Source organism: Ailuropoda melanoleuca, chromosome 2, assembly GCF_002007445.2.
Source record: "Ailuropoda melanoleuca isolate Jingjing chromosome 2, ASM200744v2, whole genome shotgun sequence".
Classification (NCBI taxonomy): domain Eukaryota; kingdom Metazoa; phylum Chordata; class Mammalia; order Carnivora; family Ursidae; genus Ailuropoda; species Ailuropoda melanoleuca.
The window spans coordinates 173255038-173267584 of record NC_048219.1 but is presented as its reverse complement, the minus strand read 5'-3'; the positions used below and the strand labels follow the sequence as shown (position 1 = coordinate 173267584).

The window sequence follows — 12547 nt, the reverse complement described above, 5'->3', positions numbered from 1 at the left end:
TTAAGATTTCCTCTTTGACCCTGGATTATTTTGAATTGTGTTTGATTTTCAAATATTTGGGGATTTTCCAAATATCTTTCTGGTTTGTTTACTTAACTCCATTGTGATTACAAACTGTGTATGATTTTGGCCCTTTTAAATTTATTGAGATTTGCCTTATGGTTCGTCATATAGTCTATCTTGGTGAAATTACATGCATACTTGAAAAGAGTTTATATTCTATTTTATTTATGGGGTTTTCTTTAAACGTTTATTAGGTTTATTTAGTCAATAATGCCAGTCAAGTCTTTCATATCCTTCCTGATTTTCTTCCTATTTGGTTCAAATCTCCAATTATAAGTGTGGATTTGTCTATTTCTCTTTTTAGTTATTTCCATTTTTGCTTCATATATTTTGAAGTTTAGTTAGTACCTGCATAGATGTTTTATTTTTATGTCTTTATGATTTGACCCTTTTATTCTTATGTGTTTGTTCATATTCCTGAAATCTACTTTCAGTGATACTGATTTAATGATTGTGGTTGGGTGGTGTATCTGTTTCCATACTTTCACTTGTAACTTATATATGCTTTATATTTAAAGTGGTTTAGACAGTATATGTTTGGGTCTTTTTTATCCAATCTGAAAGTTTCTGCCTTTTAAGCAGGATATTTAGACCATTTACATTTAATGTAATTATAATATAGTTAGGTTTAAATCTACCATTTTGCTGTTTATTTCTCCCATGTGTTGTTTGTTCTTTTTTTTCTTGCTTCCTCCCCCACCCCCAAATTAATTGTTCTTAGACTGGCCTTTTTGCTTCATCCCATGCATGTGTAGATTATTATTTGACACAAATTACTAAAAAGCACCCTTGTGGATTTCTGGAGCCCTTTCTCTGCATAGCTTCCTCTCTTAGGGCACTCTCTTCTACAAATTGTAGCTACCATTCTCTCCCCAGACTTCAATCTGTCTCTTCAAATTAGGTAGATTGTCATGCTCTATTTGCAACCCCTTCTTGTGCCAAAATCTTAGGAACATACCTCCATGCAAAAAGCTGTTAGATTTATAGAATCACCTCATTTGTTTTCTTCTCTCAGGGATAACAGTCATATGCTGCCTGTTGTCCAAATTCTGAAAACAGTTGTTTGATATAAATAGCATAGCTGTACTTCTTCATGGACAGAAATGGAGATTCCTTTTTTCCTTTCAAAACTGATTTTTTAAGTAGTATATCTCATTTAGCTATTGTTTAATCTCTTTCCTCCACAATAAGTTTGAAAGTGTTTGTATTTATCTCTTTCAAATGTTGGGTTCCTTTAGAAGCACTGCAGTGTCTCCGGTTTCTTATTTCATTCTTCACCCTACTAGATTAGTGACCAACAAAAGGATTTTATTGAAATATTTTTTTAAATGTCAGAGTCACCTTTTTAGCTGCCAGATCTAATGCAGAACTTCTGATTCCAGCAATGTGGTGGAATAGTTCTTAGGAAAGCCTCCAGATACAAAATATTAGAATGTAAAATGTAAAAAAAAAAAAAAAAAAAAGAAAAAAAAAGTTTATACAATTCATGGTTAATCTGACTTAGAAAAATGGAAATCCTCAGAACTGAAAAGGAAGGACAGGAGAAGGGAGGGAGGGAAAGAGAAAGAGAGAAAGTTTTGTTGAATAGTCTTGAGAGAGACTGGAGCTAAAGCCTAGAACATGGAGGATATGAGGAGGCATATTAGAAATCCTGTATAAAACCAAGGGCCTTCAAATGCTACTCACTTTGTTAACGGGTGAACTAGAACTCAAACCTGCTACACAGAGATAAAAAGAGCTTTCCTTTGTCTGCCTTAGGCTCTGGCTAAAAGTGGAAAAAAGAGTGTCTGCACAGAGTTAATAATAACAGATTAGGTCTTTTATTTAAAGTCTGAAATTATGCTTTGGATGTGACTTATTTAAAAAGACAAAAATTGGGTTTTGAAATAGGTAAGCTGATGTTACAGGCTGGCAAACTTCCAATGTTATAATTTTTTTTAAAAAGAGACTTCTATGAACATTTCAAACTGAAAAATAAAACATGTGACATTAATACCTCACCAGATGAATTTAACTACGAATTAGATTACAAATAAGAGCAGAAGTCAGGATTAATAAACTAAAAGACGTATTACTAATATAAAATACTAAGTGGAAGCATAGGGATAAGAAAGAATTTTAAAAATACAAAACCCACAACAGAGAGGAGTGTGCGACAGTGAAAAAAAAAATCTAACCGTATATGTCCTTGGAGTCTAGGAGAAAGAAGAGAGAGAATAGGGCAGAAGTAACATTTGAACAAACAATAATAGGGTATTTCCAAACTAAAAAGAGACATTAACCTGTAGATTCCTGTAGTTCTGTGAACCTCAAAAAGAACAAATATATAGAAATTACATAAAGGTATATTATGGCAAACCTGCCAAAATGAAAAACAGAGAAAATCTTAAGTCAGGGTAAAAAACACATATTTTAAATCAGGGCAACAATAAGACTTAACTATTAACCAGGAACAGTGGAAGCCAGGTGAAAATGAAGGTATCCTTAAAATGCTGACAGAAAAAATGAATTTTTTCTAGATCCAACCTAGAATTCTGTAGTCACAAAGAAATCCTTTAAAAATGATAATATATAAAAGTTTCAGATAAATAAAAGCGGAGAGAATTTGACAGCAAATCTACAGTATAATAATAGCAAAGGAAGAAGAAACATCTTAGCTGGAAACACAGAATTGTAGGAAGGAGCTAACAGCAACAGAAAAGGTAAGTAAATGGATAATATAAATTTTGACAGTAATAATAATATATTGTAGTGTTTTGATTATATGTAGAATTAAAATGGCAACAACAATAATACAGAAAGATGGGAGTAAATGGAGTTAAAGCATTCTAAGGTCTCACTGTTTTCAGGAAATGGTAAGAGGAATAATTTGTGTTATTCTCTAAAAGCAAGCAAGTTGGGGCGCCTGGGTGGCACAGCGGTTAAACGTCTGCCTTCGGCTCAGGGTGTGATCCCCGCGTTGTGGGATCGAGCCCCACGTCAGGCTCCTCTGCTATGAGCCTGCTTCTTCCTCTCCCACTCCCCCTGCTTGTGTTCCCTCTCTCGCTGGCTGTCTCTATCTCTGTCAAATAAATAAATAAAATCTTTAAAAAATAAAATAAAAAATAAAAGCAAACAAGTTAAAAATGTACACTATAATCTCTAGGGAAACCACTAAAAAGTAAAAGAATGTATAAATATGATTAATCCCAAAGAAATCAAGATAGGAATCAATGAATTATCAAACAAACATACATATACGATAAATTTTATATACAATATAGAAAGTGAACAAATCAATTGGTGATTCTTTGAAAAGAAATTGATAAACCCCAGCAAGATTCTTCAAGAAGAATCCGAGGTTGGTTTGACATTTAAAACTTTATTAATGTAATTAATTCACCACATTATTAAATTTAGGAAGGAAAACTATATGTAATTATTTCAACGGGTTCACAAAAAGTATATGATTAAATTCAACATTAATATATTTTAAAAATACTTTTGGCAGCCTGTGAACATATTCTGATAAAGAGTATGACCCCCCCAAAAATCTACAATTATTCTGTTTTTCTTTTTTTATAATAAATTTTTTTATTATATTACATTAGTCACCGTACAGCACATCCCTGGTTTTTGATATAAAGTTCGATGATTCATTAGTTGCATATAACACCCAGTGCACCATGCAATACGTGCCCTCCCTTTCTACCCATCACCAGCCTATCCCATTCCCCCACCCCCTCCCCTCTGAAGCCCTCAGTTTATTTCTCAGAGGCCATAGTCTCTCTATGAGTTCTAGTTCACCCGTTAACAAAGTGAGTAGCATTTGAAAGGCCCTTGGCTTTATACAGGATTTCTATGCTTCATTCCCCCTTCTGATTACCCCCCCTTCTTTANCTCTCATGTTTCATTCCCCCTTCTGATTACCCCCCTTTTCTTTATCCCTTTCTTCCCCTACCGATCATCCTAGTTCTTATGTTCCATAGATGAGAGAAATCATATGATAATTGTCTTTCTCTGCTTGACTTATTTCACTTAGCATTATCTCCTCCATTGCCGTCCATGTTGCAGCAAATGTTGAGAAATCGTTCTTTTTGATAGCTGAGTAATATTCCATCGTCTGTATGGACCACAATTTCTTAATCCAGTCATCTGTTGAAGGGCATCTCGGCTCCTTCCATGATTTAGCTGTTGTGGACAATGCTGCTATGAACACTGGGGTGCATATGGCCCTTCTCTTCACTATGTCTCTATCTTTGGGGTAGATACCCAGTAGTCNTTGGGGTAAACACCCAGTAGTGCAATGGCTGGGTCATAGGGTAGTTCAATTTTTAACTTTTTAAGGGACCTCCACACTGTTTTCCAGAGTGGCTGTACCAACTTGCATTCCCACCAACAATGTAGGAGGGATCCCCTTTCTCCACATCCTCTCCAACAATTGTTGTTTCTTGCCTTGTCTATCTTTGCCATTCTAACTGGCGTAAGGTGGTATCTCAGTGTGGTTTTGATTTGAATTTCCCTGATGGCTAATGATTTTGAACATTTTTTCATGTGTCTGTTAGCCATTTGTATGTCTTCATTGGGAAAGCGTCTGTTCATATCTTCTGCCTGTTTTATGATTTATTTGTTTCCTTCTCGTGTATTGAGTTTGAGAAGTTCTTTGTAGATCTTGGATACCAGTCCTTTATCTGTGGTGTCCTTTGCAAATATATTCTCCCATTCCGTGGGCTGTCTCTTAGTTTTTTTGACTGTTTCCTTGGCTGTGCAGAAGCTCTTTATCCTGATAAAGTCCCATAAGTTCATTTTATCTTTTATTTCTCTTGCCTTTGGANTCTTTTGTTTCTCTTGCCTTTGGAGATGTGTCATGAAAAAGGTTGCTGTGGCTGATGTCGTAAAGGTTGCTGCCTATGCTCTCCTCTAGGATTTTGATGGATTCCTGTCTCAGATCAAGGTCTTTCGNTCTTTCATCCATTTGGAGTTTATTTTTGTGTATGGTGTGAGAGAGTGGTCAAGTTTCATTCTTTTGCATGTAGCTGTAATTTTCCCAGCACCATTTATTGAAGAGACTGTCTTTTTTCCACTGGATGTTTTTTTCTGCTTTATCAAAGATTAGTTGCCCAGAGAGCCGAGGGTCCGTTTCTGGGTTCTCTATTCTGTTCCATCGGTCTATGTGTCTGTTTTTGTGCCAGTACCATGCTGTCTTTGTGATCACAGCTTTGTAGTACAGCTCGAAATCTGGCATTGTGATGCCCCCAGCTTTGTTTTTCGTTTTCAACAGTTCCTTGGCGATTCGGGGCCTTTTCTGGTTCCACACAAATTTAAGGACTATTTGTTCCAGTTCTTTGAAAAATGTCCTCGGTATTTTGATCAGGATAGCATTGAAAGTGTAGATTGCTGTGGGTAGCATGGACATTTTAACTATATTAATTCTTCCGATCCATGAGCATGGAATATTTTTCCATCTTTTTGTGTCTTCTTCAATGTCTTTCAAGAGTGATTTGTAGTTTCTAGAATATAGATCCTTTACGTCTCTGGTTCAGTTAATTCCAAGATAACGTATGATTTTTGGTGCTATTGTAAATGGAATGGATTCCCTAATTTCTCTTTCCTCAGTCTCATTGTTCGTGTATAGAAATGCAACTGATTTCTGAGCATTGATTTTGTGTCTCGCCACATTACTGAATTGCTCTATAACTTCTGGTAGTTTGGGGGTGGATTCTTTTGGGTTTTCCATATAGAGTATCACGTCATCTGCGAAGAGAGACAGTTTGACGACTTCTTTGCCGATTTGGATACCTTTTATCCCTTTTTGTCGTCTGATTGCTGTTGCAAGGACTTCTAGTACTATGTTGAAGGAATGGATTCCCTAATTTCTCTTTCCTCAGTCTCATTGTTTTAAGGGAAAGGCTTCCAGCTTTTCCCCATTGAGAATGATATTTGCTGTAGGCTTTTCATAGATGATTTTTATGAGATTGAGGAATGAACCCTATCCCTATACTCTGAAGGGTTTTAATCAGGAAAGGATGCTGTATTTTGTCAAATGCTTTTTCTGCATCTATTGAGAGAATCTATAATTATTATTAATCCATATCATTCTTAATTCTTAGAAATTAAAAGCATTTCCTTTATAGTATGGAACAAAACAATAACTTCTTTGGTCATTTCTGATCCTTACCAAACTGGTGAGCCCATCTAGCATGGTTGGAACCCCCTAAATAATGATAAAATTTTAGGATTGAGTGCAAGAAACTAAACTGTCATTTATTTGTAGATAATATGTTTGGATAATAGAAAACTAAAAGAAACAACAAATACATTGTTATATAAGGAAGTTTAGTAAAGTTGTGGATTATGTTCAAAATATAAAAGTCAATTTTAATTTTAAATTCCTTTTAAAATTGCAAAAAATAATATTAAAGTTTAGAAAAATACAACTAACAAAATATGAGAAGACTTTTAGAGAAGAAAATTATAAAGTTTTATTGAAAGAAATTAAAGAGGATCTAAGTAAATGAAGAGATATGTTACATTCCTGGATTGGATGACCTTTAGTTATGATACCAAAACCAGAAATATCCTAATTGATTTACAGATTCAGGGTAGAAAAGCTCTACAGGTTTTTGGTGGAAATTAAGCTGTTTCTAAAACTTATGCAGAATAGTGAAAGCCAATAATAGCCAAGATACCCCTGAGGAACAAGGTAGAGAAACTTGGACTATCATATATCAAGATGTAAACATACAGTAATTAAGATATTGGTTATTAGTATAGGCACAAATGGTACAAATTTAGAGATTGCTGAAATAGTCTCACACATATATGGAATGTGGTACATATATAACAGGTAGCATTGCAAATCATTTGGAAGAGGATGTTCGATAAAAGGTGTTTGGTGAGTTGATGATCCATATAAGAAAAAAGATTAGATTAAGATTGGATTCACATCATGCACCAAAAAAATCAATTTCAGATAAAGACCTAAATACAAAAGGCAAAACCTTAAAACTTAAGGGAAAAAAAAAGGGAAGAATATCTTTTGACTTCAAGGTAGGGAAAGACTTCCTCATAAAGATACAAAGTGCAAACTATATGTAAAGGAAACATTTAAGTTGACATCTGTTATCAAAAGACATTGCAAAGAATGTGAAAAGAGAAGCTCAGACAGGGAGCAATGTATAGAACTTACAAAGGATTTGTAATTTTCTAGAGTGTTTAAAAAAAACTTTAAAAATCAGTACGAAAAAGACATTCCAAGAGAAAAATCATCAAAATATGTATTTCCCAAAAGAAGGAAAAGTGAGTGGCCAATTTTAGGTGTGGAAAGGTGGTCAACTCAAATAGTAAGCAGAACAATACAAATTTTAACCATGAGATAATATTTGTATGCTCTGAGATTTGCAGAAATAAAATCTGGCAATATACTTGTTGGCATGAATCTAAAGCAGTGAGAGCCAAGGTCTGCTTTGCTCGAGTGTAAATTTAGTTACAACTACTTTGTAATACAATATATCCTCTAGTGAAGTTGAATGTGTGCATTCGTGGATGCGTTTCTTTAACCTAGCAATTCCATTTCTAGCAGTATACTCTAGAGAAATTCTTACACCCGTGTATTGTTCATAATAATAAAAAATGAGAAACATTCTAGATATTTAAAAACAGAAGAATGGTGAATTGCATTATTTACATAATGTTGGGTAATACAGCAGGCAAATACGTTTACCATTATTCTGTCTATATACATTTTAAAGAATGCAGATTTAAAAAGTTACATAGAATTACATATATTTATGTGGAAAAACTAAAAGGAAATCAAGGAAATGATAAAATTCAGGATAGCAGTTACTTCTGGAAGTATGAGAGAAAATATGTGATTAAGGAGGCACATTGTGTTAGTTAAGATACAGGTTCAGCTGCATTTGACAGAAACCCCACATAGTGTCAAACAAGATACAAGTTTATTTCTCTTGTAAGAGGTTGAAAATATCCTAGGCATGACAGTTATGTTCTGCATGGTTATCTAGGAGCCAGGGTCCTCTTCTTTGGAGCTCCTCATCCATGGGGTTATGGTGGCTTGCCACCACAGCTACATTTCAAGTGCAATGTGGAAGAATGGAGGAGTAAGTGACCTTAAAAAGGAAGTTGAACATATGAGTTCTCTTCATGGTCTTCCGGCTAGACCGTATCTATTGTATAGTAATTTTTAGATCCAAGGAGGCTTGAGAAATGTGCCTAGCTGAAAATCAGGAGCTCTAGAACAGAGAGAAAGAGAAAGAGAGCACAGGTATTGGGAGGAAAGTTGCAATTTCTGCCACAGGCTCATGTGGCTAGGGTAGGAGGGGAAAGCATAAAGGTATTGGTATTGTTCTGTTTCTTGAAATAGGATGGTGAGTATAGTTGTCTTTTTAAATTTTTATGGCTTCCCTATAAATTATATACTTTTGTATATATGAAATGTTTCATTATTAAAGCTAAAAAGTTTAGTGGATACTTTTTAGCTTTATTGTGATTGAATCTTATGCAGCATATGGTACTGTTGATCACACCCTCTAGACATATGAGCTTTTATTGGCAAGAGTCTCCTGGTCTTTCTCTTATTTTCCCATCCATTCCTTTTCAGCCTCCTGGGCTTCACTTTTTATGCAGGGAACAAAAAGGCCTTTTCCTAGATGCCCCTCACTTGTCTCCATAATTATTTAGGATAGTTTCAAATTGGCTATTGGGTTTCCTGGATTTGGAAAAATTGCAAGAGAAAACTAATTATATGGTAAATATTCAGATTTTATCACCTTTTATTCATAATGCTCTATCCATATATGGAAAAGGGAGGTTAGCACATTTTTTTCTTTGTAATTTTAAATATTTTTTATACCTTTCTGAAGTACATCATAAAAGGGCAAATAATTCTAGAGTGAGTCCGGAGTACCAGTGTATCTTGTAAAGGTAAGAAACAGCAACTGATCTCATAAGTATATACATATAACATCATTAGAATAAATCTTGGAAATGACTCACATTATTATAATCATGTATAAACATGTGATATCTTTTTATAAAAACTTAGCAGTTTACTCAGAATGACTGCATTTTCTAACCCTCCTTACAGCTAGGTATGACTTTCTGACCTAGGGCTTGGCTAATGGAATGTAAACAGAAATCACTACATGATAAATTCTAGCATATGTTAACAGAAACTATTTTTTCCCCAATGAATAGTCTCAGGCATACATGCATTTGAGAATTTGTATTCACTTACATTTTTATTAAAGCAAATAAGATAAAATTCAGTTAGTTAGCATTCAAGTTTCAACCATACGTCAGGGACTGTCAGGTTCTGGGAATACAGGATTGAACAAATTCTAGTCCCAACCTTCAGGGAGCTAATAGCAGTCCAGAGGAAGTCTAGTTGAATGCTGTATTAGACATAGATATGCCTAAGGTGCTGTAGAAACCTAGAAAATGCCAAGGTTAGCTAGGAAACTCAAACTCAAGAAAGTTGACAAACCTAATGTAAGTTTATAAAATGAAAGCATTTAAAAATAGCATCTAAAGATCTCAGTTGTTATAAGCATTTTAAATATCAGTTACATTGAAAAACAAAATGAGTTCAAATGTTATTGTAGGAGGTAGAGGTGAAGGGGGAGGGAAAGTACAAATGAGCTCTATTAATTTTTAAAATATTTTATCTATTGTATAGCTCTTTTCTTTGTATACTAATTTTATAACCAGTAAAAATAATCTAAAATCCAATTTTTAAACAGAGTATGTATTTCTTAATGTAGCAACATAACTTTTTTTGATATAGCAACACGGTTTTCTTAAGATTCCTGGACTCAGATCTTAACTTTATTTTCAGAAACACAAACTCATGTAACATACAGTGTGTGTTTTATACATATCTTTTTTAATGTATTAAGTTAAATTTTACCTAGTGTAAACATGTACAATACTCATGGTACTTCACAGTAATTCCAGTGTAGATATTGTCTGGCATTGGAATTTAAGGCAGAGATTCAAGTTTCATTCGCTTATTGTAACAGATTGCAAGGAGGAAAACAGTATGCACAATTCTTAATCTTAGCGAAGCACCTGCTCACAATCACTTACAGTCCTCACCAATGTGGGCTGGAGCTCTTCTCTTTTAACCCAACATTCCTTAAACTCATTTCTCTTTATTGTGATTTCATAAGGTGAGGGAAATACCCATTTTCGCAGATGTTGCTCTTCCTTTTGAAAAACTGAAAAAGGGTTAGTGAAATCTCATCACATTTATGGCCTTTAATAACTTCTCTCATAAACCCTTTGTCATTTTCAAGCTTTTTCTCTAAGGTGACTTACTAAGCTAGGACTTTCTAGTGTCATTCAGATACTGTACTCTGTAACTGTTATATCCTCTCTGATTCAATTTTGAAGCAAAAATGAAGTCTTTTTTTTTCCTTGCAGACTTTGCCTTCAAAAGAAACGTTTTTAAACACTACACAAATGCCTTGCTTGCAATCAGCTTCAACTTGGAGAAGCTATGAACACAATTCAAAATCTCAAATATTAAGAGAACATGTATCAGAATTGGACTCTTCTTTCCATTCTGTCCTATCATTGCCATCAGGTAAGCCTACTTATAAAAAATGTCTAAGTAAATTCTGAATATTTTCTGTGGTAAAGTCTAATTCTGTAGATAGGAGGAATCTAATAAAATTTTATCAATTATTTTGTCACTGGATATTAGAACTAAACAGTTTTCACAGAGGAATTAATTCTGTGAGTTAATGTTCTATTTTTGCAAGTTGATTCTTAAATTCCTTGGAAACCATTTTGAGTTATATTGGGAAATAACTAGCTTTTGATCTTTTCAGTGTTAAATTTTTAGAATTTTATTGATAAAGTGACTATGCTGTTGAAATGTTTCTCAATAAGTTGGGTTTTTTTCCCCCCTAATGTGTTGTTTTGCACAGAGTTTTCTCTGCTACATAATATTCCTCTGCTTATAATCAGCAGAGTTTCTTTGGGATAAGAAATTGCCCATCTTTAGGTGTAGTCAACTTTTGAACTTCAAGAAAATCTATAATCTGTAACAAGTGAATGAGGCACATATAGGCCCACATCCCTTTAAGTTTCTAGTCCTTGGTTTTTGTTAGAACCGTTCCAGGTGTTTCTTTTCTTTTCTTTCTTTCTTTTTTTTTTTTCCTTTATTTATTTTTTTAGTAATCTCAGTGCCCAGTGTGGGGCTCAAACAACCCCAAGATCAAGAGTTGCATGCTTCTGAGCCAGCCAGGCACCCCTCCAAGTTGTTTCCATATTGAACTGAAGTAAATATTAGGGTAAAAAGGGAAACCATCTTCACACTAGTTATCTAAGGTTCTTCTCTTTAAGGGAAGACATCTCAAATGGGCTTTTGTTTCCTTTTCAGCTTTTGGTTTTAATCATCCAGGGACTGCTCCTCTTTGTAAAGCATGATTTTCTGTACCTGCTCCTGCCTGTAATCCTTGAATCTTAGTTTTGTTTTTTTTACCAGTATTCGAGTGGTCTCTTAGCTACACCATACTTAAAATTAAGTTCTTGGCAGGAACTATGTTATTCCATCTTTGAGGAGAACTTAATAATAGAAAGAAAGAATAATAAATATAACAGTGGTAATGCAGCTAACATTTGGGCTTATAGCATACCTGTAAGCACATTACATTTTCTTGTTTAATTCCTCCAACAACCCTGTTTTCATATTTTTCTCTTTATCTTACATACAAGAAAATTGAAGCTTAGCGATGTTAAATTATTATTCCAAGATCATACAGCTAGTTGATGATAGAGGTAGGATTTGATATGAGGTAGTCACACTCCAGAGCCACACTCCTAATCTTTACTCTTCACTGCCTTTCTGTTTTCTCATGCTACATTTGTTTCTCTGATGATATAACCCTGAGAGCTGGCATAATTATCCCTTATTTAATCCTCTTTTGTCCCTTCCAATAAGTTAAGATTAACTTCCCTACTTATTAATTAGGTTATTCATTTCTTCTTGCATTCATTTAATAGAAATCTGAATACCTACTATTTACTAGGTACTAAGAGTTTAAATACAAATAAATCCCTCAAAGTACTTGCATTCTAGTTTAAGACAACTGAAATGTAAACTAATAAGTATATTAAAGTGTTATGAAATATTCTTATAAAAGTCCAATGGTCACAGTGTGGGTACTAAGGAAGGTATATGGGTGGAACAAGGGCCATCCCTAGTTACATCATGTTTTCTCACGACTCATGAAGAACAGTGGTAGAATAGGTGATACTTTCTTCATAAAAATAAGTGATATTTCTTTGGAGAAATAAACTTATGTTTTGGTAATTGGAAGATATTGGATTCCTGAAATGTTTAAATAACATTTAATTTGTAATCTTAGTCTCACTTTGTTATGTAGTTTTTGTATGATCATAGTATATAGTGCTATGATTGAAATCTTTTGTACCTCTGCTCTGTCCCTTTGGGACAGACTCCATGTTGAAACTCATG

The 12547-nt window shown here is 34.2% G+C and overlaps 1 protein-coding gene across 6 annotated transcripts in view; it reads left to right on the top strand.

Moving 5' to 3' along the window:
* Positions 1-12547, top strand: part of KANSL1L (KAT8 regulatory NSL complex subunit 1 like) — a 162674-nt gene that overhangs the window by 127793 nt on the left and 22334 nt on the right. For all 6 annotated transcript variants that reach the window (XM_034655104.1, XM_034655103.1, XM_034655101.1 and 3 more), the window contains one exon: positions 10486-10648. In XM_034655104.1, coding sequence (XP_034510995.1) covers positions 10486-10648 — 163 coding nt within the window. The remainder of the gene's footprint in view (positions 1-10485; positions 10649-12547) is intronic.